Source organism: Meriones unguiculatus, chromosome 19 (assembly GCF_030254825.1).
Source record: "Meriones unguiculatus strain TT.TT164.6M chromosome 19, Bangor_MerUng_6.1, whole genome shotgun sequence".
NCBI classification, from domain to species: Eukaryota; Metazoa; Chordata; class Mammalia; order Rodentia; family Muridae; genus Meriones; species Meriones unguiculatus.
Window position 1 is genome coordinate 8317695 of NC_083366.1, and position 23975 is coordinate 8341669.

Sequence of the window (23975 nt, forward strand, 5' to 3'; positions counted from 1 at the left end):
TCTCCGGAAAAGGTGCAGCTATGATTTTTCTTGAACTGACAGAAATGTTTGTCACAGAAGTTGCTAAGTGGCATGACTGAATCTTAATCCTCTTGCCAGGAAAGGAATGTGTTTGTTACAACCAATTTATGATAATCCTAGCCGATTTGCGTGGTGCTTACAGGGGCCAGGGAGGTTGAAGCGCTTACCGACTGCTGACTCACTTAATCCTTACTCCAGAGGGGTCAGGGCTGTTTTGTAACTCCCTTGTCAGCCCCATTCTGAAGATGAAAAGATTGAGTCAAAGAGAGGCTAAGCATTGGCAGAAGGCCAGAAAACCAGTAAGTGGTAGGGTCAGGCACGAAATACAGTTAACATGGCTCCATTTGTTTGCCTCTCACAGACGAATCCAATATCCCTGAGACTACTATTAAGACGGAAAGTCACTGCTGTTTTATCTGGGTGCGTCTTCCCCTTCTCTTGGTTTTCTGGCTCTTCCGGTTTGGATGATGGATTTGTAATTGCTTCTCCTAGCACAGGAGAACTTTTCGCGTATCTTTGTGGCACTTAATTGAAAAACAATATACTATATACACTCGTTTAAAACGAACACCAACTGTATTGATCAGGAGAGATTTGATTCTGGCCTATAATGACCAGTCGCTCTCCAATGACGGGTATAAAAAGTGCGGCGACTAGGGGGCACCAAGAAAGCTTCTGCGTCCAGGGTCGTAAAGACATCAGCAGGCGCGCTACTCCGCTCTTTGCCGAGTCAGGTGGCCAAGGACCACTTGAGATTCTCTCGGTTCCCGCAAACCCTCCCAGCTCCGGCCAGGTCCAGCTCAGTGCTGGCAAAGTCTCTTCGTAGACAGGGGGTCTTAGCCAGTGTGCCGGGCGCTACCAGGAAGAGCTGGTCCCCTGAGACGTAGGAGGACCTCGGGCACATCCTTGGCCGACCTCTGTGTGTCAGGGACATCACCCTGGGGTGAGAGGAGGGCATCCGGCTCGGGAAGAGGAGAGGGGAAGGGGACTGCAAGCTCGCGGGTTGAGCTTCTCCCGGGCTCCAGTCACCCCCAGCTCTGACCTCCTCCGCCCGGCTGGCTCTGTCGCCGCCGCCCACCTGGGCGCCCGGGGCTGCTGGGGCCGTGGGTGCCGGCTCCCCAGGCCTCCCCGGGCGGCTGTGTGCCGAGATCTCCAGGTCCTTAGCCTCCCCACTCCGCCCCACCCTCTGTCCCCTGGTGCCAGACAGGCTGGTTCTCTGCCCCTTGGGTCGGTGCGCGCTGGTGGGTTTGGCCTGCGCGGCGGCGGCGGCGGGGGAGCGAGTGAGCGAGCGCGAGGGGCGGGCGCGAGTGCTGTGAGTCACCGGTACCTGGAGCGCGAGCGACGCAGAGGCAGCGGCGCACAGCCCGAGCCGGACCCGAGTGCCAGCGTCGCCGAGTGCGGCCGGCCCAGGCCCCGCCGCGCCCCCCTGCGCCCCTCCAGGCCACTTCGTCCTCGCCCGAAGCCCTTCTGCCTGCCCCGAGGAGGCGCAGGGCTCGCCGGGGGATGTCACAGCGGCTCCCCGGAGCTCCCAGCCACCTCCGCAGCAACAGCCGCCGCCCGCGGGAACCGCGACAATGAATCCCCAGTGCGCCCGCTGCGGAAAAGTGGTGTATCCCACGGAGAAAGTCAACTGCCTGGATAAGGTGAGCGAGGGGCGCCTGGCCAGCCCGGACCGCCGGGCGCCCGGCTGCACCTGCTCTAAGAAGTTTTGGCAGCGGGGTTGGAAATATGATTGGGGTGGTATGTCTCATTGGTCTTGTCACAGGGAAAGGATGCGCGAAGGAAGACCCCAGCCGTGTGTCTGAGACCCCCACGTTTAGATGCTAAGGGTGTTGAAACTAGGGAAGGTTTTTGTCCTGTGTGTGGGGTGCGCGACTTCCAGACAGCCTCCTTGAAGGACGCAGGGCAGCCCTGGCACCCAGGAGCCAGTATTTGAACCTAGTAGCCAGGCTGAGGCACCCAGGAGCCAGGCGGAGAACACAGGAGCCGGGCTGGGCACCCAGCAGCCAGGCTGAGTCACCCAGGAGCCAGACTGGGAACCCGGGGCGGGGAGGGGGGTGCGATTGACAAGCCGGGCGCCCTCCTCCCCATCCAGTCTGTCCCTCCCTCCCCACTGCCCGGTGCCTTGACACCTTCGCCCCGTCCCCAGCAGTTCTGGTGACAGTGGCTTCAGCAAAAGGCAAACAGCAATTCCTATGCGGTGCGGTGGCCGCTGCGGCATTGCTAAGAATAGCCCCTCCAGGAGAGACCCGGCCCGGTTTAGCGAGCTGACCCTCGGGCGCCTGCCCCACCAGGGTAAATTCCCGAGGAAGCGGCTTTAGCCGGGCCGCTGCAGCTCTGCCCTTCCGGGGTGTGGATGGAGTTGAACAGCCCAGGAGACAGACCCAATGCGATCCTGGGTGATGACAATTGAAACCACCCGTAGGCGGCCCCAGTGAAATCTGGTGGTACAAATGCCACTGTGGAGTAAGCTGGCAGAGACAGCGGTCTGCACTTTAGTGGGAGCTGGGCGGGGACGGGGACACGGGTACTGACATGGTCCACCTCTGCTACCGTGCGTTGTCTGACTTCCGGTGGACACGTGCGTGCAGATCCTACAAACACAACATTTCGACGTCTGGAAAGAGAACCTTTTCATTTTAAAGCCACACTACCGGCCCCATTTCTCCCTTCGCTGAGCTCAGGGTTCCTTTTCGGGTATAATACGGATAGACCCTTGGCATTGCTTTCATTGTTGAGTTTATAGTGGTGGGATTAATTTAGAGCTCAACTTTAATAGCTGTATGATTTCCTTACTGAACTGAAAATAGGTAAACGCATGCTCCTACCTACAGTCATTTCCCGGTAGTGTTATCAAATGGACTGCCTTCTCTGCCTGTTCTGTCCAGAACTGGTACTGCAGCGAAATGTTAAGTGTTTGCTTCTGTTTGTCTTTCCTTCTCAGTATTGGCATAAAGGGTGTTTCCACTGCGAGATCTGTAAGATGGCTCTCAACATGAACAACTACAAAGGCTATGAGAAGAAGCCCTATTGCAATGCGTAAGTGTTTGGCGGGTGTGCCAGGTGGGGCCCAGCAGGAGCCCGGAAGTTCGCAGACAAGCTCTGCTGAAGATCTGACCCCTTGTGCCACCCGTGTGCAGGTGGCCAATTACCTGTGCATGCCACAGACTCCGTGCTCTCTTACTACAGGAAGGTCCTGTATTTAGGTCCTGCTAATGTAGGGTAATTTGTGTGACTTTTCTACCAGGTTAGCTTTTGAGGTACATTTTAGATGTAGGGATATTTATTAGAAACTGCAGAACTTACCCACTGAGAATGTGTGGGCTCTGACATGCATGTCAGGTAGATTTCCATTTTAATCATATGTCAATTTTTATTTTAATCATGGGATGTTGCTAGCTTGCAATTTTCTATCTGCGCCCAGTTGCTAGGGAAATAAGTCTCAACTGCTTGGTCTTTATTGAGACCGTCACTCCAGGAGTTCTGGGGTTTGAACAGGGAATGAAAGAATTGTGATGTGATTCCTACCCCGTTAGTATCAGTCTGCTGTCCTAGACCTTGTGTAGGGTATTTCCAGCTGCCCAGCTGTAGGTGGGGAAAGAAAGGAGTGACACCTCTTTGACAGGCTTCCCTGAGGGCTTGCTCTAGGCAATATTAGCTGGCACTGGCATGTGTTTACTGTAAGGCCATGCTTAGAGTACATTATGCATACCAATTTACTTAATCTTCATCAAAATCCTATGAGTAATGGGGTCACTATTACCCCCTCCATAACAGGTAATGAAACCAAAGCATGGAGGAGCTAAGCTTCAGGGCGCAAGCGCTCCCCTCTGGGCAGAACTTCCATGGGCTCTTTATGCCGTGGGGTCTGTGTTTCTTCCGTGGGCTCTTTATGCCGTGGGGTCTGTGTTTCTTCCGTGGGCTCTTTATGCCGTGGGGTCTGTGTTTCTTCAGTCCCGTGGGCATCTCTCCTGCTACACAGTGGTTTCACTGTGGGCTGTTGCCTCCCAGTTACCTGAGGTCATGACCAGCCCTAGAGGTGACCCAGAGATCTCTGGAGACACACTACCTTCTAGCTGGAGTATTGGCGGAACTTCCTCCTCCCCAGGGTGTTTGAGGCAGCCCTGCAGGCCTCCGGGAGATTGAGGAGGGTCTGTCTGTCTTCATTTTGTGCAGAGAGTATATCCTAGTGAGCAGATTTTGGTAAACAGTGTGCTCAGACCTCTGGTGCAGAACTTTACAAATATGTGGGGGCTGGTGGGACGGCTTGGCGGGGTGGCAAGGACACTTGCGGCCTGAGCATTGGCTCCTGTAAACTCAGCATTGTAGGAAGCAGAAACGTGGGATCACTGGGCCTTGCTGGCCACCAGCCTCGGCAGGTTCCACAAGAGATCTGTGTCAAGGGAAGAGGCTGCGGAGGGATAACCGGCGCCCTCCTCTAGTCTCCATGTGTGCACGTTTCACTCTCAAACACGCAGAGACACACATACAGACTGGTGGAGAATTACAGGGTTCCCCCCTCCCCCGGAGTTTCTTTCAGGTCTAGTCTAGTGTTTACAGGTACAGATACACTTGCCAAGAAATTAGAATTTTGAGGACTGAGGAGAATTCAGGACTTACTTGGATAAGTTATAGTGCACAGACATTCCTCAAATCTGTTTCCAACACTCTCAGTTCGTACATCAGACTGAGAAAATCTAAAGCAATAATGAGATTTCAACTGTAGTCTTCTGCTTTCTTAAGATAGATAAACAATTGGTCCCAGATCAAAGGCAGGTGCATCAGGAAGAGAAGGGACTGCCAACCCATAAACAAGACAATTGTTCTTTAGGCAGAGGAAAGTCAACCATCCTTCCTATAACTGTTTGGCTTGTGGTCTCATGGCCCCAGCTTTACGGGCCATTCAGGATCTGGAAGGATCCTTTACGGCTCTGCTGCCTGGGGTTTAACACAGCCCATAATAACGCCTTCTGGGTTCATCTGAGGGCCTTCTGTACGTAGAGGGAAAGGAGGATAATAATGGCAACAGATGGAGAAAGTGAATGGGAAATAATAACAACATTAATAATAATACTAAATAAAGGAAGCTGGGCAGTAGGCTGCTCACTTGGAGAAGTGCTTGTACACAATCTTGAGGACCGGGTTTTTTTCCTAGAAGCCATGTAAAAAAATCAAGACATGGTGGTCTGCCCTTGTGATTTCAGCACTGGGGAGGAAGAGACAGGTGGATCCCCGGGATGTGCTGGTTAGCCAGTGTAGCATACGTGTTGGGCTCCAGGTTAATGAGAGACCCTATCTCAAAACCCAGCAATGTAGACAGTTCTTCAGGGATGATACTTGTGGTTGACCTTCAGCCTTCACATGCATGCCCACACACATGTACTCACATGTACATGAAAACACACCATGCATGCACTCACCACACCACAGACTCTCTCTCTCTCTCTCTCTCTCTCTCTCTCTCGTAAATCATTGATGCTTCTGGGCCAATGCAATAGTTCAGCACTTTCTGCTCAGTTTAATGAAAGAGTTCCAGAGTTTGCTGCAAGATTTGAACAGGTTGGGGGGTTTGAACTCTGATTTAACAGTGAATTAGTGCCCCAGAACACTGGGATTTGGGTCCTAAAACAAGAGAACTCCATCAATAGGAAATACCCTGCTGTATGGTTTCCTTGGCTTGAATATTAGCTTTTAATAATTTCAGATATCACTAAATGAACTATTCACAGATTTCCTGTTTCTGAGGATTCTAGTGTTTTGTTAGTAATTTGAACTAGAGACTTTAGAGTACCACCTGGCTCTTTTGCTTAGCAGTACATGAAAACAGTACATGTTCACTTTATTGAACAGATAGAAGGAATGTAGGACTCCATCTTTCTTGGGTGCATGAGAGGGCTGATGTTTTGTATTTGTTTAATTTAGCTCAAGTTCGCATCCTCTCCTAACATACTGTTCACCGTGGTGTTTCCACTGTTGGTAGCCCATATTTTTCTAAGTGTGTGTGTTGCCGTGTGATCTGGTCCATGTGGATTACCCTCTGGGGATCCCTTGCATCTGCTCTAGTTCAGGTGGTGCTTGTCAATCATCCGTTCCCTGTAGTCTCTGACAGAAGGGCGGCCATAATCTCTCTGGGTCAGTGGTGGAAAATTGATTCTCTAATGAATTAAGCTCCAAGAGAATGAAACATTTTGGCTGTCCACGGAAAGTCACATTTTATCTGTACTTAGTTTGGTTAAATAGTTGATGCTTATGCTCAAATGTCACTTTTTAATATGAGAATTTTTAAAATTTAAATAATATAATATTTTATTAATACTTTGAGAATTTCAGACACCATATTTTGGTCATATTTCTCCCCATTCTTCCCTTCAACTCATCTCAGATCTACCCCTCCTTCCCACCCCTTCCATCTTGCCTGGTCGTCTTTTCTTCTTATTTTTCTTCTCTTTTTCTCCTCCTCCTCTTCCTTCTCCTTTTTCTTTCAAGAAGAGACTATCTCATAGCAGATGTTCTGGTCCTACAACTCTTACAATCCTTCCATCCTTCTATGAAAACCCTATGGAGAAGATTTAAGCAATGGCTGTCAAAATAAAAGATAGTCCTTTTATTTTGTCACCTAAATTCTGTGTTTAATAATTCATCTCACAGACGTATTTAAACAGACTGGGGAAGTATTACTGTTAGCAAGAAAAGTATCTGATACAGTATAAATGTCCATGTGGCTAGGAGCACTAAATTCTGCTAAGTGCAAGTAATGGGATGCTCTATAATTTAAAAATATGTTACATATATATATATTAAAAGTCAGATAGCACATTGGTTTAATTCTGAAGCCATCACCAAGATATAGTAAAGTGAGAATCTTAAAAGAAGAACACGGTCACCATCACCAAGATATAGTAAAGTGAGAATCTTAAAAGAAGAACACGGTCACCATCACCAAGATATAGTAAAGTGAGAATCTTAAAAGAAGAACACGGTCATTCCTTAGTGTCTGAGGCAACTCTTCTCCCGTTTCTATAGCAGCATTGGTAGACGCTCAAGGCCCTCCGAGAACATGATATCGTGTTTGCATATCACCTGCATATGTCCTCCCGCATACAGTAAGCCACCTCTGGATTACTTCTACAAGCGCGATGCAAATGCTATGCAAACAGTTCTCATGCAGTATTGTTTAGGCGACGGTGACAGAAGGGCTTGCACGTGCTAGTGCAGGTAGACACTTTCTGGCAGTTTTCCTCTGTGAGTGGGAGAGCCTGCACAGGTGGCCATCACAGGTGAGGAGGGCAGATTTCACACTGGCCATCTGTGTGCTTCTCGCCTGAAGGTAACTTTTGTTCACCTTTTTGCCTATTTTATTTCATAATTTTCTCATAATCTGATTCCATACATTAAAAAATATTGTTAGGCCATTGGAAAGTTTCATATTTTGTCACATTTCATCCCTAAACATCATGCACTAAGAATAAAGATATTTTCTTCAAGAAACACAAGCATTTTCACGTGTAGGAAAATAAAAATTTCATATTATTTATATTTGGTCCATGTTTAACCTACGTTTCTTTCATTGTCCTAAGACTGTCTTTTTCAGTTGTTTGTGTGTGGGTGTGTGCATATTTTATTGTAGGATATAATCAGTTACATAGTTTGCATTTAGTTGTGAGGGAAATACCGTTTCCTGGTTACTACAGGTTCAATGTTAGGCGTTCAATTTCTGCTATCAATTCTCTTCACTTAGATAATCTCTTAAGAGGGTTTTCAGGCAGAGTACTTATATAGTATTTTCTTTTAGACAGTGGCATGCATAATTAACTTGAGACCCTTTGAAATAAATATTAACGTTGTGCTTAAAAATTTGAAAGCATAAGCACAGCCGTTCTCTTTGTAATTGGTACCTGAGGGCATCTTTTTGTAATGAAATGAGGCAGTGAATACTTCCCTGGATTTAGATGCGCTGCTTGTTTATATTCTCATATGTTTAGAGAAGAAATAAGTATTCTGTTTGCTTTCATGCAAAGGAGGACAAGCATAAAATATAATTTACATGGTATTTACATTCTGATCTTCTTGATGGGATGATGAAAATAGAGTGTACACTCGATGAGCAGTTGAACACAATGCACATTTAGTTCCTAACACAGCAGTGAACACTATTAAAATATTTAAACACAAACTGGTCTACTTGAGCACATGCCATTTTTCATAAGCCTTTATATTTCATAAGCCAGCGCTGGATTCCTGCTTAGCACACCCAGGATTTTCTGCATCTTAGAACTTGCAAAGGAAAGAGGACTGAGTCGTGTTCTTGCTGCTTAGAGGTGCTGGGAAGATAGCATGGGATGACTGAACAAGCACACAGCTTGTATTTGTGCGTGAATTATTTGCCAAGCTAAACTACAAACACTTCGATACCCCACACGCCACACAAAGAATACAAACCCCAAGGCCATTTGTCAAATTATTTAATTTATTGTGTGTGAAAGTCAAATTTGCATTTATTACGTGTTTGTAAAAAAAATGCATTGGTTCTTAAAATTTTCTGAGGAGACATTATTGCTTAGAAGTAGCAATATCAATGACTGCCCTTTAATACCACCAAAAGTCACATTTTTTTTAGGTCCAGGGAGGGACCAGATAATGATACAGTAGTTTAATATGACCTTGCCAATAATTTCCCCAAATCATTCCTTCTGCAGTATTTTTTTTTGGGCGGGGGCAGAGGATGAACATTTGTCCTGACTGTGTCAAATTCATCTTTAATTATAAAAAAGAAACAACAAAACCCTAAACCACAGATATCTGTGCTAAGTACATTTTGTCACCTTTCCAAATAAGACCCCAAAGAGTCTCCTTAACATGGTTTTGTTACTTTTGAAAACGAAGCAGCAGGAGCTGTGTGTTGCATTTGCTTTTTCTCTCTGGCTGCGTTAACAGTTCCCCTCGTGAATATTCATTGGCCGTCTCCAGTCTGGAAGATGCTGAGCTGGGCGCTGCTCGTCAAGAGCCATCCAGAACGGTCAGTGCCCTTCTGCCAGCCTGTCGTCAGGGTGGATATCTAGGCCAGCACTCCTCTGGTTTCCACTTAGACTTAGGGTTTCTCGGTGGTAACTCCTTGTTAGCACTCTTTCTGAGGTTATCAGAGGACAGGGAAGGAAGAGCAATGAGATGTAAACCTGAGCTCCACGCCCACCCCACCTCCTGTTTCTCTTATCTCTGCACTTTCCAAATTTGGTCTTATAATACTCCGTGGCCTCAGGTTATTTTAAGGGGATTTGTGAGTTTCCTGCTATTACGTGAACAGTGGTTACTGAGGAAGGTTTCATGAGCTGCACCCTGTCACCAGCACTTTGGAGCATGACATAGTTGGCTTTGAATCTTCATACTATCATGTCCTATAGAGCAAGTCGTTGGATTATTATTTTTTAAAATTTTCCTCTATAAAACAAGAATGGTAATAGCACGTGTTGTTTACTTTTGTAACTGTGGGACAAAATGCCTGAAAATAGTGGCTGCAGAGAGCAGAGGTTTATTTTGACTCACAGATGTGGAGGGCACAGCCCATCACAGTGGGGAAGATGCAGAAGTAGGGGGAGGGGGCTGCAGAGGGTCACAGGGTGGCGGCAGACCAGAAGCTGAGCAAGAAAGCTGATGTGGCTGTGGCTTTCAAGGTCCACTCCCTAGTGGCCTGTATCCAGACAGTTGGTCCAACTTCGTGAAAGTTCCATAGCTTCCCAGAACAGTGCCACCAGGTGGAGACCAAGTGTTCAAACAGAAAAACTTGTGTGTGTGTGTGTGTGTGTGTGTGTGTGTGTGTGTGTGTGTGTGTGGTGGTGGTGGTGGTACACACTTAAACCATATCCTGCCAGACTCACGGTGCCAGATGAAGACTGGGAAAGGTCTAGTCTAGGTCCAGCACATGGCTGGCCTTTTCACAGTGGGAGTTTTTTGAGGGGTGAAGAAAAGGTACAGAAAGATGGGTAAGCACAGTACATAAATAATAGCAGTCACCCCCATGGGAAAGTTCATACTGAGTGTGCGTGTGCGTGTGCGTGTGCGTGTGCGTAGTGCTGGGGATCAAACCTGAGGCCTCCGGTATGCTAGGCAAGTACGGCCTCACTGAGCCACACCATTTAGCTGCTTTCCGAGTTTTCCACACTGTAGAATGCCATTCCTGTACCCGGAACTGGAAGAAAGATGAGAAATGGAGACGGTGAGGAATGGTACGTTACTGGGCTGCAAGCGGTCCCTTAGTGGACTTCGGCTCTTCCTTCACGCCAGCCCCACGCTTTCCTCAGCCCCGAGGTCAGCTGTGGCACACACACACCATGCTGTGTGGGAACCACGTGGTTCCCTGTCTCTCCACTCAGGAGGGGGGTTGTCCCTTCTTGTTTATCTGCTCGTCCCTTGAGCCTGTGACTTAGACGATGCTCAGTTAAAATTAGGCCTTTCTTGAGGACTGTGATCCTGCTAGCCTCTCAGAGCGTGTGCTCTGCGTGTAGTCTTACTTCAGCCTAGGGTCCAGCGTGGCTCTCCAGGGAAGGCAAGCAGAAGCTGAACATTCCAGAGGGAGCTGTGTGTAGACTAGGCTCAGGGGAGCCTGAAAGGTGGGTTTTCCAGATCTGAATGGCAAGGAGTGAAACATCCTCACTGATGGGCGGGTGAGGCTTGTTAATTCCAATCTTGAGTGGGATGAGATTCGCTGTTGCTGCTGAAAGGTTCAGTTGTAACTAGGTCACCTTTCTGAAAGCATGTTTGCATGTTTTCTTCTGAGTTTCATTCATTCTGTCTTGTAAGGTGGGAAAATGTTTTCTTAGCAGGAACCTTATAGAGATTAAATGGGTCGGCGGATGTCTGTGAGCCTCAATATATCATCTGTATTAGGTACTCATGTGCCATCCATCCATCCTTTCAGTTCACAGTAGATTGGTGAAGCTGCCTAATACTGCTCAGAGATTGGAGAAAATGTCATGGTCTTAAAAGTGACAATTTCAATGGAAAGACATTGTGACATGCTGGAGATCTGCTGAGCACCAATTAAAATGTTCCCTGTCTGCTTTGCAGTTGCATACTTCAGGGGGGAAATTAAGTCTTTATTACCTGACATAAATGTTTATATTTAAGGGTGACGGATTTTTCCCCTCCCCCTCTTGTCCCTCCTCTTCTCTTGGTGACTGAAAAGGAGAGGAAGGTATACTTTGTATCACATGAAATGCTCTAGAACATATGGGAAATGCCCTGATTCTCAGGCATCTCCCTGAGCTGCTGACAAAATCTGACTTGTTGTAGTATCTTTTGAAATAGTAGTGAGTGTGTTTACACATCGTGCATGGGATTCTGTCTATTTGGAAATGTTTCTGAAAGGCGCCCTTGATGTGCACCCTCTGTCTCTTTATGGTGATGTGTCTCATATGGTATGACGTGAGATTAGCAAAGATCCGAAGGTGAAGCCCAGGAACACCCCCTGAATCTGGGTGAAAGGCAAGGTCATGGAAATGTGGATGTGTGCGCTTACAGACTTATTGATCGTGTGTCAGAGGCAGGTCTAAGAGCACACTGTGGTATGTCTTCCTTAAGCATTTTCAGATGAGCGTTTTACAGAGTGTGTCCCAAGAAAGTCAGGAAGTGAGAAAGACACCGACATCTCTGTGCACCCTGACCTCTGGTGCCTGGAGCACCTGCAGTCTCTGAGAAGAGGTTGAATTTTGTTTCCTTTCTGTTTCTGTTGTGTGGTTGGTGTGACCAGGCTGATCTGGGGCTTTTAGCACTGAAAGTGAGATCTTGGGTAATATTTATGAGCTGAATATAGTTCAGAGCCGGAGTAAAAGTATCGTTATTGATTCTTCTGTGTTCAAGGCTGCTGCTGGGATCCAGCAGAGCTCCTCTAATGAACCAAATGGCTCTGACTGATGCACTGACCTAGCTGTGGAGGCAGGAAGTTGGGAAAGGACCAGGCTTACATGCCTGTGATTGTTTACTGTGGACTTGAGAGCCCAATGTTAATTTTATTTGTGTTTAGCATTGCATTTTCTTAATGGAGCCCAGAAGGAGTGGCCTTGCAGTGTTTAGCTTCTGTTTACCTTTCTATAACCTGTTGGTTCTTTCCCACAAAGTTCTAGGAGGGGTAAGAGGCAACCAGCTCAGTGTGTGCGTTCCTAAATTACATGGATTGAGAAGCAGACTGGTGGTCTGTCATGTTCCTAACTCAGCTCAGCGGCTTGAAAAGGCTGCAGACAAGAATCCTTGATTAGCTCCCTTGATGCTCATTATTCATCAAAGGCAAATGCAAACCAACATGGAGAGCTTGGAGCGATAGTGATGGTGTTCAGCCAGGGGCTTAGAGATCTGAACGACAGAGGGATGTCATATTGCTGCCTGCTAATACTGAATGTGGTCTTTAAATAAGACTTCACGATCTATTAACTGATCAAGAGACTGACTTCTAGCAAATCCAGGCAAGGCACAAGAGCAGTTGTCTTCTGTCACCAGCAGAGCAGGCCTGTTCCTACTAACCCCAGCTCTAAAGGCTCCAATGCCCTCTTCTAGATTCTTCACATACATACACATCCACAATACCATAGTTAAAAATAACAGAGCTAGCCAGGAGGTGTGATGTCGCACACCCTTAATCCTAGCACTTGGGAGGCAGAGGCAGGTGGATCTCTGTGAATTCAAGGCCAGCTTCGTCTACAAAGTGAGTTCCAGGACAGTTCGGGCTATGCAGAGAAACCCTGTCTCAAACAAAGAAACAAATGAACAAAGAAACAAAAACAAACAAAAAAGCAAAGAAACACACCACTACCAACAAAACCCCAACCAACCAACCAACCAAAAAGAGAGCTGGGGAGAAAGAGAGAGAGAGAAATATATGTAGAGAGGGCCTACTCTAACCATAGGCATTTAAAAAGAGATTTTCTTATAATTTTTAATTCCTTGTGTATGGATGTGTGGATATGTGCACAGGAGTACAGTTGCTGCAGAGGCCAGAAGAGGGGGCTGGATCCTCTGGAGCTGGAGTTACCTGGGGTTGTGAGTCACTTGACTTGGGTGCTGAAAGATGAACTCAGATCCTCTGCAAGGCAATGTGCGCTCCTAACTTGTGAGTCAGCTCTCCACCCTTCACAGATGTGCTTTCGATGGTTTGATGCTTTGGATATTTCATGTCATTCTTTCAAGGCTGCTCTCCCTCACAGTCTCTCCAGCTTCCTGAACGTCATGCATCCCATCATCCCTTCTTGTCTCTATCTCCACATATTCATCTCTTAGCTCTTCCAGGGTTCAGCCTTTCTTACCATGTTCTCCCAGTGACCTGACCATTGGTGCCTCATTTGTCCTTTGAGCATTTCTCCTACCATCGTAGGTACCTTTCAGTATGTGATTCTGGCCATAATACTCCCTGTATAGACACATCTGGCAGTACTCCATTGCCTATAGAAAAGAGCCAGCTGGATTACAGACAGATGTTCACAATCATCTTTCTACTTTTTTTTTTTTTTCCAGTTGCCCCTCTTCTCTCTTGTCACACTGGGCTGCTGGCTTTGAGGCCTTCATTGAGTTTTTAGCTAAAGTCTCAGTAACTTCACCTGCAGAATGGGTACAATTATAGACTATCTTTTAGAAGTAAGAATTTGTTAGAATAGTAAAATGAGCTTAATAAAATTTGGGCACACAGTAAGGAGTAAGTGGGTATTTGAGACTATTTTATCATGATTTACCAAACACCCAGATATTACCATTTATTCCTGCTCATGTTATGACTCTGTATATGAGTCATTTTTATCTTCAAATCTCCAACTATCTTTGTGAAATACCCTGAATCTTTTAGCCAATTATTGAACTTTTCCTTTGTGCATTCATTAGTGTTTTTTTTTTTTTTATCTTTGGCTGTGTGCACAACTGTGTTCATGTGTGAGTATGTCTGTGTGTGTACTATAGTATGAAGGTAGAGGTCAGAGGACACAGCCTTGTCAGTCCTCACCTTTTTGATACAGGGCCATTCATTTAGTGTTCACTGCTGTGTCTGTAAGGCTAGCTGGCCCATTAATTTCTGGGGCTTTTTCCGTTTCTGCCTCCATTCTTGCCATTTCTCCAGTATCTTTGTAATTTTTAGGCTTCAGTTTTACCATCCATCTAAGTTTCATCTTATACCACAGTTGCTTTGGCTACTCATTTGACTTTCTGCTGAGATTGGAACATGAACATTTTCAGCCTGGGTTGGAGGTGGGCTTGGGGCCAAGGGAAGGCAAGTCAACTGCAAGAGATTTGCATTTTTAAGGAACTATTTCTGGTAAATATTGAGGATGTTAAAAGTGAGTGATGCGATATTTCAGTGCAGTGCTGGAGCTGGCATCATTCCACAGTTGAAGGGCATCGTCCCGACAAGAAGGGTAGCTACTTAAGATTCCATTCACAGGTAACCAGTCCTCTGCTACCGGAGTCCTGACCAGCTGGCTGAAAATTTCAGAGTGATGCAAACTTTTTCAGACATGATAATTAGTGTGGAAGATTCATAGAACTCAGTGAGGAGTTGGGGGAGCCATGATAAAAGTACACTGAATGAAATTCTCAATAAATTAATTAGAAAGAAAATGATTTATCAAATCATTTCACACAAATCAAGGGTCTGGGGAGATATCTCAGTGGGTAGGTGCTTGCTTCATAAGCGCAAGGACTTGAGTTCAGAAACCAGCACTCATGTAAGAAGCCACATATATGTGCCTGTTTGAGGGGGTACAGGGAAGGTTGCTGGAGTTTGCTCGCCAGTCAGCCTAGACAAAAAGTAGTGAGTGCTGGGCTCAGCGCGAGACTCTGTAAAGGGAGCAAGGTACAGAACAGCAGGGAGCAACGCAACACCAGCCTCTGGCTGCTGGATACATGGGCATGCACTTGTACACACGTGTGCAAATACAGTAAAAGAGCAGGACCCCGCAAATCAAAATGATCTCAAATAGAAAGACACATAGGTCAGAATCTAGAGAACTGTGGACATGGTGACGCATTGCTTTTGCTCTATGGTGCTAGAATCTGTTCCTTCCCTCAGACTAATGGGCTCAGCAACCAGGACTCTCCACCAGGCTGTGATGTGCAGTGTGTTTCCTGGAGTTTCAGTGCTCAGGTACAACAAAGAGAGTCCTTTGCCATGTGCTTGTTCAGCGCTCCCCGACTCCCGGGAGGAGGTTGGCCGATATAACCCTACTTAAAGCCCAGAGGGATCAACCCCACTTCGAGCTATCTTGACAGCATATGGTTTAGTTTGGTCCAAGGGGCTCAGGAAGGACAGAGGCTTTCCAATTTCCAAGTGTTTTGAGTATGGCTGTCAGAAACTAAAGACAAAGGACAATTAAATTCCTTTCTGTACTCCACCTGTCTTCATCAATGTGCTCTTTGTTCATATCACAAACCTTATCTCATTATGGTATGAAGATCACTATCTGTAGTTAGTCACTTAACAGAAGTTAGGAAACAACACACACACACACACACACACACACACACACACACACAGAGTTTGCTGACTCTGTGGGCAGAGGTAGCCATGGGAAGACCCTCAAGAACTTTGTACATTTGGCTTTTATAAACAAATCTTTTTTATAAGCATCCTTGAGGGCAGGGATAGTTCTAATTGCCTCTGTATATTCAGACATCTGGTGTGTGCTTGCATGACATCTAATAGAGAAGACTGTCCAGCCAGCTTTGTCAGGGACACAGTGAGCCTTTGGCTCTGTGAGTAGTATAGCTCAGCTTTATTCCAGGCCCTTCTAGCCTAGGACTGACTCAGTGAAAAAGCAGATGTTTCTTTCCATAAGAATCCATGTGGCAGTTCTTGCTAGAACTGGCCTTGCTTGGACAGAGAATAGACTTGATCAGTAACAAGCACATCTGATGAGGTGAAATGCTGACATTTATAGCTAGATTGTTCATCACTGATGTGCACTTGAACGATGCCTGACAAAAATATTATTTTCAAAAGTAGTGTATGAAAATTATTTTGTATGACTGTTTTCTAAAGTCTTAAAAGCAAATTCTGTGTGTCTTAGATTTTTTTTTCTGTTGCTGTGATAAAATACTTTGTCAAAACACAACTTTATAAAGAAAGTTCTTATTTTGGTTCACAGCTCAAGGGTACAGTCTGTAATGATGAAGAAATCAAGGTTGGGGAGAGCTTGAAACAGCTGGTTTTAATGGAAGTTTTGGTTTCTTTATACTCTCAGTATGTATGTAAATATGTTTTTGTTTTAATCTTAAGTGTGGGATTTTAGCTTGGGCTTTAGTCTGTCCACAGCTGTTAACTGCCTCCTGAGGGGTGTGGTCTTTGCCAGCTGGCAGCAAGGAGAGGTGCATGATGGTCTAGGACTCTGATAAACACAAGAGCCAAGAGAGAGAAAGTGTGGTGTGTGGTGGTGTGTGGCGTGTGGCAGTTTGGAGAGACCAGAGATGGACAGAGTGGCAGTTTGGAGTAGACAGAGGGAGAGAGATGCTTCATGGTGCAGCAGCTTGGAGGAGACTGCTGGCTGCATTTACTGTTGATGGAGATTGGTATTTCCCCTAGGAACCCATAGACCCTAAACAGCCTGGAGAAGTTAAAGGGTCTTTGTCCCCTCTCCCCACTAACCTTCTCTCTCCTACCTAAGGTTAGGGGGTTGGAAGGGAGAGGCTTTAAGGAACCCCAGATAATACAGTGTTTAAAACCCAGTGCAACTGCTGGTCACATTACATCCACAGTCAGGAAACAGAGAACAACGAAGACCTGCGGCTGCTTACACAGCCAGGATCCCAGCTGCGGGGCCACCACGCTGGGCAGCTCTTCCTTCCTGAGTTACCGCAGATCAGAGTACCCCCTCACAGGCCTCTCCAGAAGCCCGTCCCTGAACGACTCTGGAGTCTGTCAAAGGAACAATTAACAGCAGCCTAACAACGCTGTTAAGTAAAAGGCACATTCATTTGCGCATCATGTGTGTGGCTTTTTTGCAAATATATTTATTTTCCCTCAAATTAATATGTTAACAATTGATGGATCCATTCTGTCATGAATGAAGGGTCTGTCTGTTTTGTGTGTGCTGTTTTGTTCCTCAGGTACATTCCACTGTATTTTGAGGCAGGGTCTCTCACCAGCCTCGTAGGTTAGACTATTTAGCTAGTGAGTCCCAGAGATTTATTTGCCTGTCTCCACCTACCTAGCACTCAGATGACAACCATGGATTCCTCACTTCTTGTTTTTTAATGTGAGTTCTGGGATTGACAACCAAGTGCTCCATAGATGGAACCATCTCCAATATCTTCTTTTTTTATGGAATAAATCTTATTTTCTCATGAAATTTTCTGCCTTTTCCATTTCCAGAACTTTATAGACAACTTAGTGGGATCTGTGCTCCCTGACCCCCATCTCTCTGATTCTCTCTTCTTGCCTCTGTCTAAGGTCTCCTCCTGTTGCCAGTGACGTAGCTCTCTGATTTTCTTAACATTATGTGAAATTCTATTTAAGAATTCTAGATGCTTTAGGCACATAATAATTACGGGTTATTCCTGTCGGGAATAGAAACTCTGTGTTAACATAGTTCTTCTTCTGAGGGTGCTAAAGAAGGATCCTGGTTTAGAGGATTTGCCTGTGTGCTCCTTCTCTCTCTAAATGGTTCTTATGTAATGCTGGGTTTAATTGCCTGCGAGTCTGCTGCGGGTGTATTTGTCTCTTCTGCTCTGAGCACCTGAAGGTTGAGTGCTCTGTGCCCTGGAAGGGTTCCTCTTAATGGCCGGCTGGCAGATGCTGTTTTTCCCTCCACGCAACGATGACACAGCACATGAGAAGTGCACACGGCAGAGGACGGTGGTGCACGCCGACAATCCAGAGGGCAGAAGGCTGCTGGTGAAGCGGCTCTGCTGGTGAAGTGCTTGCCTAGCACGGGGGAGGTTCGGTCCCCAGTACTACAAAGTCTGAGCATGGTGGTACCTGCCTCTCACCCCAGCATTAGAGAGGTAGAGGCAGAAGGCCATCCTTGGCTATGTTGGTAGTTTGCCCCAGCCTGGGTGACATGAATCTCTGTCTCAAAAAAAAACTAAAAGGAAAAAAATTAAAGGTACATTTATTCCAGATGGGATCCAATAGTCTTGTATCTGACAGCAGGCTCTCTAAGCCCAGTTTCTCTCTCTCTCTCCCGCTCTCTCTCATCCTGGTGGGTTGGGAGACATTGTCACAGAGGATTTAAAAATTAATTCTGCAGTGGGAGAAGACAGGTGGTCACATAAATGAGGCACCTCAATGGAGAAGGGATCAAGTGATGCTCAGACGAGATCATCAGGCAATATTCATGCTCTCCCATCTGCATCAACACCGACACCAAAGAAAGCACACAAGCCCCAGAAGCACAGCAGGTGTGGGCTGGGGACAGGCTAACGAAACCGTGACAGCAGAGCTGGCTGTGCTAAAACGAAACACATGTAGCAGGTGAACCCGTGTGTAGGAGAAACTTGGAGGGAAAACAATGCTAGACAATGGGATGAGAACGAAGCGAAAGCAACCCAGGTGGCTCTGCCCCAGGCTTGGGCATTTCACGCCCTGGAAATGTGACCCCTGCTTTTACCCTTTGCCATGTTGCCATGGCAAGATCTCAGCTACAAGTATAAGCAGAATGTTTGTTGCTTCCTTGCTTTGTTTTTGTTCCTGATTTCATTGTTTTCAAGCTGCTTTCAAGCTAACTTGGAAAGAAATAGCTAGGTGGGAAGGATAGTAGTTGCAATGACCCTGAAGTATCTGGTCTCAGCTCCACTGATGTTGAGAAGGAAAGGAAAAATTCAGTCACATCACACAGCCTTCAGGGAAAACTTGCGACGGTGTAGGGGAAGAGCAAAAGGCTCTGTTGTTCAAGGAGCCTGGGGTTGAGAATTCTGTGGACAATGTCCAGGGGCCATATAAACTTTTCCTAGTGGATCTGTTGGCACACAACTGTTCTTTTAAAAAGATTTTCTAAGTAGATGAAAGAAGGTTAGTGAGTTTTCCCGTACTTAATGAAATACCTGTGATAAGTCATTTCACATAGATGAAAGGCTTATTTTGACTTAATTTTGGATGGGTCAGCTCATGTTTGGACAGACCCTACTACCTTTGCCAGTGACAAGTCAGTCGCAAAGAGAGAAGGGGTTTAGCAGAACATAGTTCTTTACTCCACAGCCAGGATGAAAGACGAAAGGAAGGCATGTCCTCACTTTGATCCAAGAGCCCCACAGGGCTCCACTTTTTAAAGCTTCCACTACCTTATGAAGGCACCAAATGGGAGGGGGGTGTCAAGCCTTCAGCCCTAGACCTTTGGGGCACTAAGGATCCATGCTGTAGCTGAAGGAATGAGAAAGGCGACCCAAGTGGGTCAGAACACTTTAGAAAAGATGTGTAAATAAAAAAGTGCCTATTACTTCAGAGGCGGACTAAACTGTTGGAGCAAAAAGCAACATGGGACTGTGCTCCTCTTAGTTTGCTGAGCTCATATTACTATAGTGTAGTGTAGAGGATGGATGTGAGAGAGTAGGAAACTAAGAGCTAAAGGGGATGGAATATTTAAAGCACTTACATGCTGAGAAAAGATTCTTTTCAGTGCTGGGGTTGAAACATAGGGCCTCGTATACCAGACAAACTTTGCTCCATGATCAGAATGGAAAAGGACACCCTGAGCTCTGCCCCCAGCCCCTGAAGAAAAATATGAACCGCAGTTTAGGGAGGACATTATGATATAAATGATGACAGACAAAGGTAGAGTTTTTGGGTTCCTATTTATTCTTTAGTCTTTAACTAAGAAGCATATACTTACATTAAAAAAAAAGGAACTGATGTCATTAAGGAATAAAAGGAAGGCTGGGGGTATAGCTCAGTGACTGAGCACTTGCTCAGTTTGTGTGGGGCTACTACCAACCCTAGCATTGCCAAGTGGAAGGGGAAAGAAGAAAACACGAAGCCTTTCTTCATCTGGTAAGAGGTTTGACTCTCTAGGTCAAGATGCATAGCATACTGAAGCAAGTGGGAGCATCTGTTGATATGGGGACCCAAAGCTTGGCACTGTGAGTCTTGGGACTCTTCAGAGTCCGGCCCCTTCCCTCCCCGTGCTATGTTCCCCTCTCTGTAAAAACGGTGATGTAGCAGCCACCCTTCTGCAAGGTGAGAATGCTCAGCCTCAGCGGACGGTAACAAGATTGCTTCCTACCTCTTCTGGTACTGTGAAGAAATACTGGATATTCTCTGCCTGAACGGCTGACACAGGGTAGACAGCACGGAAGGGTTAGCTACAGCTGTGATTGCCTATTCATTTTGAGAAGCTGTCGTAAGAGAGAGCTTTGGGGGACAGGGTCATTTTCCCTTTCACTTTTGGAAAGGGGAAGAGATGGATTGTGGAAACCATTGCCTAATAAGCGTGGCATCAATTCCTGGCAAATGCTCACACGGGTAAGTGCACGGGTGGTTTGGGAAGACCTCAAAAGTCCTCACACGCGTGTGAGACTTTGTTAGGCTTGCTGTGGTTGAAAATCCACAGGCCAATGCCAGAAAGGGAGTCTCAATGAGGGATTGTCTAGGTTAGATAGGCTTGAGAGGGGTTTTGACTCTATTAATTGATGTGGGAAGAGTCATCTTAATTATAGGAGGGGTCATTCCTTGGATGGCGATCCTGGCCTGTATAAGGTGGGGAATGTGAGCTGAGAATGCAGTCATCACTGCTTGTTTCTGATTTTGGATTGATGCGATCATCTGCTTCAAGCCCCCACTGCCTTGACTTTCGGCTATGATGGAGTGTGACTCGAACCTTGTGCTAAAATAAATTCTTCCCCCCTTAAGTTTTTTTTTTGTCAGAATATTTTGACACAGCAACAGGGAAAGAAATTAAGGCAGTCTCAATACCCATTTCTTCAACTGGCACACATTCTTCTAAACCACTACTTTTCAGGTGTCACATTTTTTCCCACCCAGGACCTTTCCTTGGTGCCTAAACTTGTGGGGCAGTTAGGAAAATGTTTTCTGATGAATTGTTCCTGCTCACAGAGAATGTTATTAAAATATTTATAAGGAAAGGGATTTCAGTTTCAAATGCAAAAGGCAAGAAATGTGGTTCAGGGTTTTATAAAAAATGGCACAGCTTTCATTTCTTGATTTTTAAAAGAGAGTAAGGAAATCTGATGGTGACCTTGGCAGTAGCTCAGTGTAAAGATTCCAGTGGGGAGATTTATAATCTTCACAGTCCACAATTTGGGATTTATATTTCAATTTCAAAATTTAATTATTAATTTTATTGTGACACTTTCTCAGCTCTCTTAAAACTTACTGTTTTACTGGCTAGTGATGCATATATTTGTCTGTCTTTCAATAGTCAGTGGCTCAGGCCTCAGAGAGAAGGGGATGCCCTCCAGAGTATGTGTGTCCTGTGATAAAAAGTGGGTCCGTCCTGGTTTGTTTGCAGTGGACATACTCTCTGTCAGCCAATTCTCCCAGGTGACCTTTATGAGATAGAAATCTTAACCACCAACTGAGTTAATGCGTGTTTTGAAAAACAGTGTGTTCTGTTTTTTTCCTCTCTCAAGCTTGCCCCACCCCTTACTTTGAAAACAAATCCCTTACACACACACACCCTTTTCTTTATCCTCATCAGAGGCCTTTCAAAGTCTCCCAAGTACTACTAGTGTTTCTACCTTGAATTAGATGTGGTGGTTTATTCTTTGTGCATTTGCACAAAAGCACACTTGTAACATTTTTTTTGCGTTGCACTTACAACCACGCTGGAAAGATGCCAAGTGAAAACCACCCATGCCAGTAAAGACAGAGCACAGCTACTCTGCAAGATTCCATTTCTCCTCTCTCCAAGCAATCGAAGGTCTCTAGATACATTCTTCCTTATAATTTCTGTTGGTCCTTTCTATTTTCATCCCTCCAATAGCCAGAACTTGTGACATGATGAATATTATTAACTTTTCTAAAAATCTGTTCCAAAATATGGGGTCTGGGTCTGGCCCGAGGCTGTTAGGGAGTTGCCGGTACAGCCCTTAGAGGTGGCAGAGGTGGTGCCCATTGTTTAATCTCAAGGAAGATTGCAGCTTCTATGGACAGACTGATGGAAGGAACAAAACAAACAAACAAAAAACAAACAAACAAACAAAAAAAGGAAGATGAATTGTGGTTGTTTGAATGGATCCTATTAAGCTGGGCTTGATGGTACATACTTTTAATCCTACTAGGCTGGGAGGCGGAGCCTGGTGGATCGATTTGAGGTCAGCCAGGTCTACAGATGAGTCCAGGACAGCCAAGTCTACACAGAAAAACGAAAAAAAAAAAAAGAAAGAAAAGAAGAAAACAAAGAATGAAAGGAAAGAAAGAAAGAAAGAAAGAAAGAAAGAAAGAAAAAGAAAATCTCATAGCACTATTAGGAGGTGTGGCCTTGTTGGGGAGGTGTGGCCTTGTTGGGGGAAGTGTATTTCAGTCTTTCTGCTGCTGGTGGTTGCCATGTGGAACTCTCACCTTCTTCACCACTTGTCTGCCTGCACAGTGCCATGTTTCCCTCCACGATGGTTAAGGACTTTACCTCTGAAACTGTAAGCCAGCCCAATTAAATGTTTCCTTTATAAGATTTGCTGTGGTCATGGTGTCCCTTTCACAGCAATAAAAGCCTAAGAAGACATGAATGTTTCCAAAGAGCTGGCCAAGTGTGGAATGGCGGCATTCGCCTGCAATCTTGGGAGCCTGAGACAGGACTGGGAGGGTGAGGACAGTATAGGTTGGTTGGTGAGGCCCTGTTACAAAGCAAAATAAAAAACCAATCTCTCCTAAGCCTCAAACGACAGCAATCCAAAACCTCAAACCCAAAGCCAACCAACACCCCTGTCAGCTAGCTCACTGCACGAGAGTGCCATTGACCGTCCATCTGCTTGCCCAGGGTGTCCCCTGGCCAGTAGCTGCACTACCTGTTTTCCAGTTGTAATTTGTTTAAGTGTTGCAGTTGGCACAGTTATCTGTTTAAGAGTTGTAGCTGTGCAGTGATTATCTGAGAGCCGGGTGTGAATTTTAAAGTTGAAGTGTTAAATTTTTATAGGCATGCACAGCACTCAAGATTTCAAAAGCTCTCACGAATATTTTCCAAGTTGGAATGCAGTCTCAAAGTATTTAAGTTTTGTATAAGATTTAGATTTTGAATAAGAGTTTGAGAAGAAAATTCCGTTTTTTCTGCTTGTTAGGTTTAAACTTATTTTTTTTTAAAGATTGGCTGTGAAGACTCATTTTACGACGTTCAGATGTTGGTGCTCGAGGGAAATGCGTGTACCTCGTCACTAACGTTTACACTTAGAGCTTGTGCCGTATTTTAAGTTTCAAAAGAAATGTTGGTTGTGCTTTCCCACACCGTTGCATCTTGAGGGTTTCGAGATGTGTGCGTGCCGTCGTGGCTTTGCAGCGCAGAGGACGGGACTAATGCATCTTTTTACTTTTAGAATGGTTTTAGAATTAGTTAATCCAAGGTTGGGGCGTGTCTGTGTCACCAGGCCTGGCTATGTCTCGTTCAGATTGCGGCTCACTTTCTAAATTTGCCGTCAGTGTCTGCCAGAGAATAGCCCGGTCTACTTTCACTGCAAGAAGTTATCTTGTAACATCATAACGCCTGTAACCATGTATCATTTAACAGTGAGCTAGCTGCTGGGGAGGTGTGAGGAGGAGGGTGCCGGTGAGGGCAGCCGGGTGATGGAGAGGCGGGAGGGTTTGCAGCAGGGGCACACGGCAGGCTTTGAAGTACCCAGCTTCCTCAGTACTCCTCACTCAGGACCCATTTTTTGCTAGAGAAATTTTTTGTAACCCTAGGAATATAGGTGTTTAAGTTAGGCTTAAACATCAAATGTTCACTGACAATACATCACAGACTTAGGGTGGGTCAGTAAGATGACTCAGACGGTAAAAGTGACTGGATGCCAAGCTTGATGACCTGAGTTTGATTTCTGAATTCACCATG

General features: G+C 45.7%; 1 protein-coding gene across 1 annotated transcript in view; it reads left to right on the forward strand.

Annotated features, from left to right (window-relative positions):
• The first annotated feature begins 811 nt into the window (after positions 1-811).
• Nebl (nebulette) overlaps positions 812-23975 on the forward strand; it is a 353920-nt gene continuing 330756 nt past the window's right edge. Inside the window, exons 1-2 of the mRNA XM_060372753.1 lie at positions 812-1664; positions 2966-3060. Of these exons, the coding sequence (XP_060228736.1) occupies positions 1596-1664; positions 2966-3060 (164 nt within the window). The 5' untranslated portion in view covers positions 812-1595. The remainder of the gene's footprint in view (positions 1665-2965; positions 3061-23975) is intronic.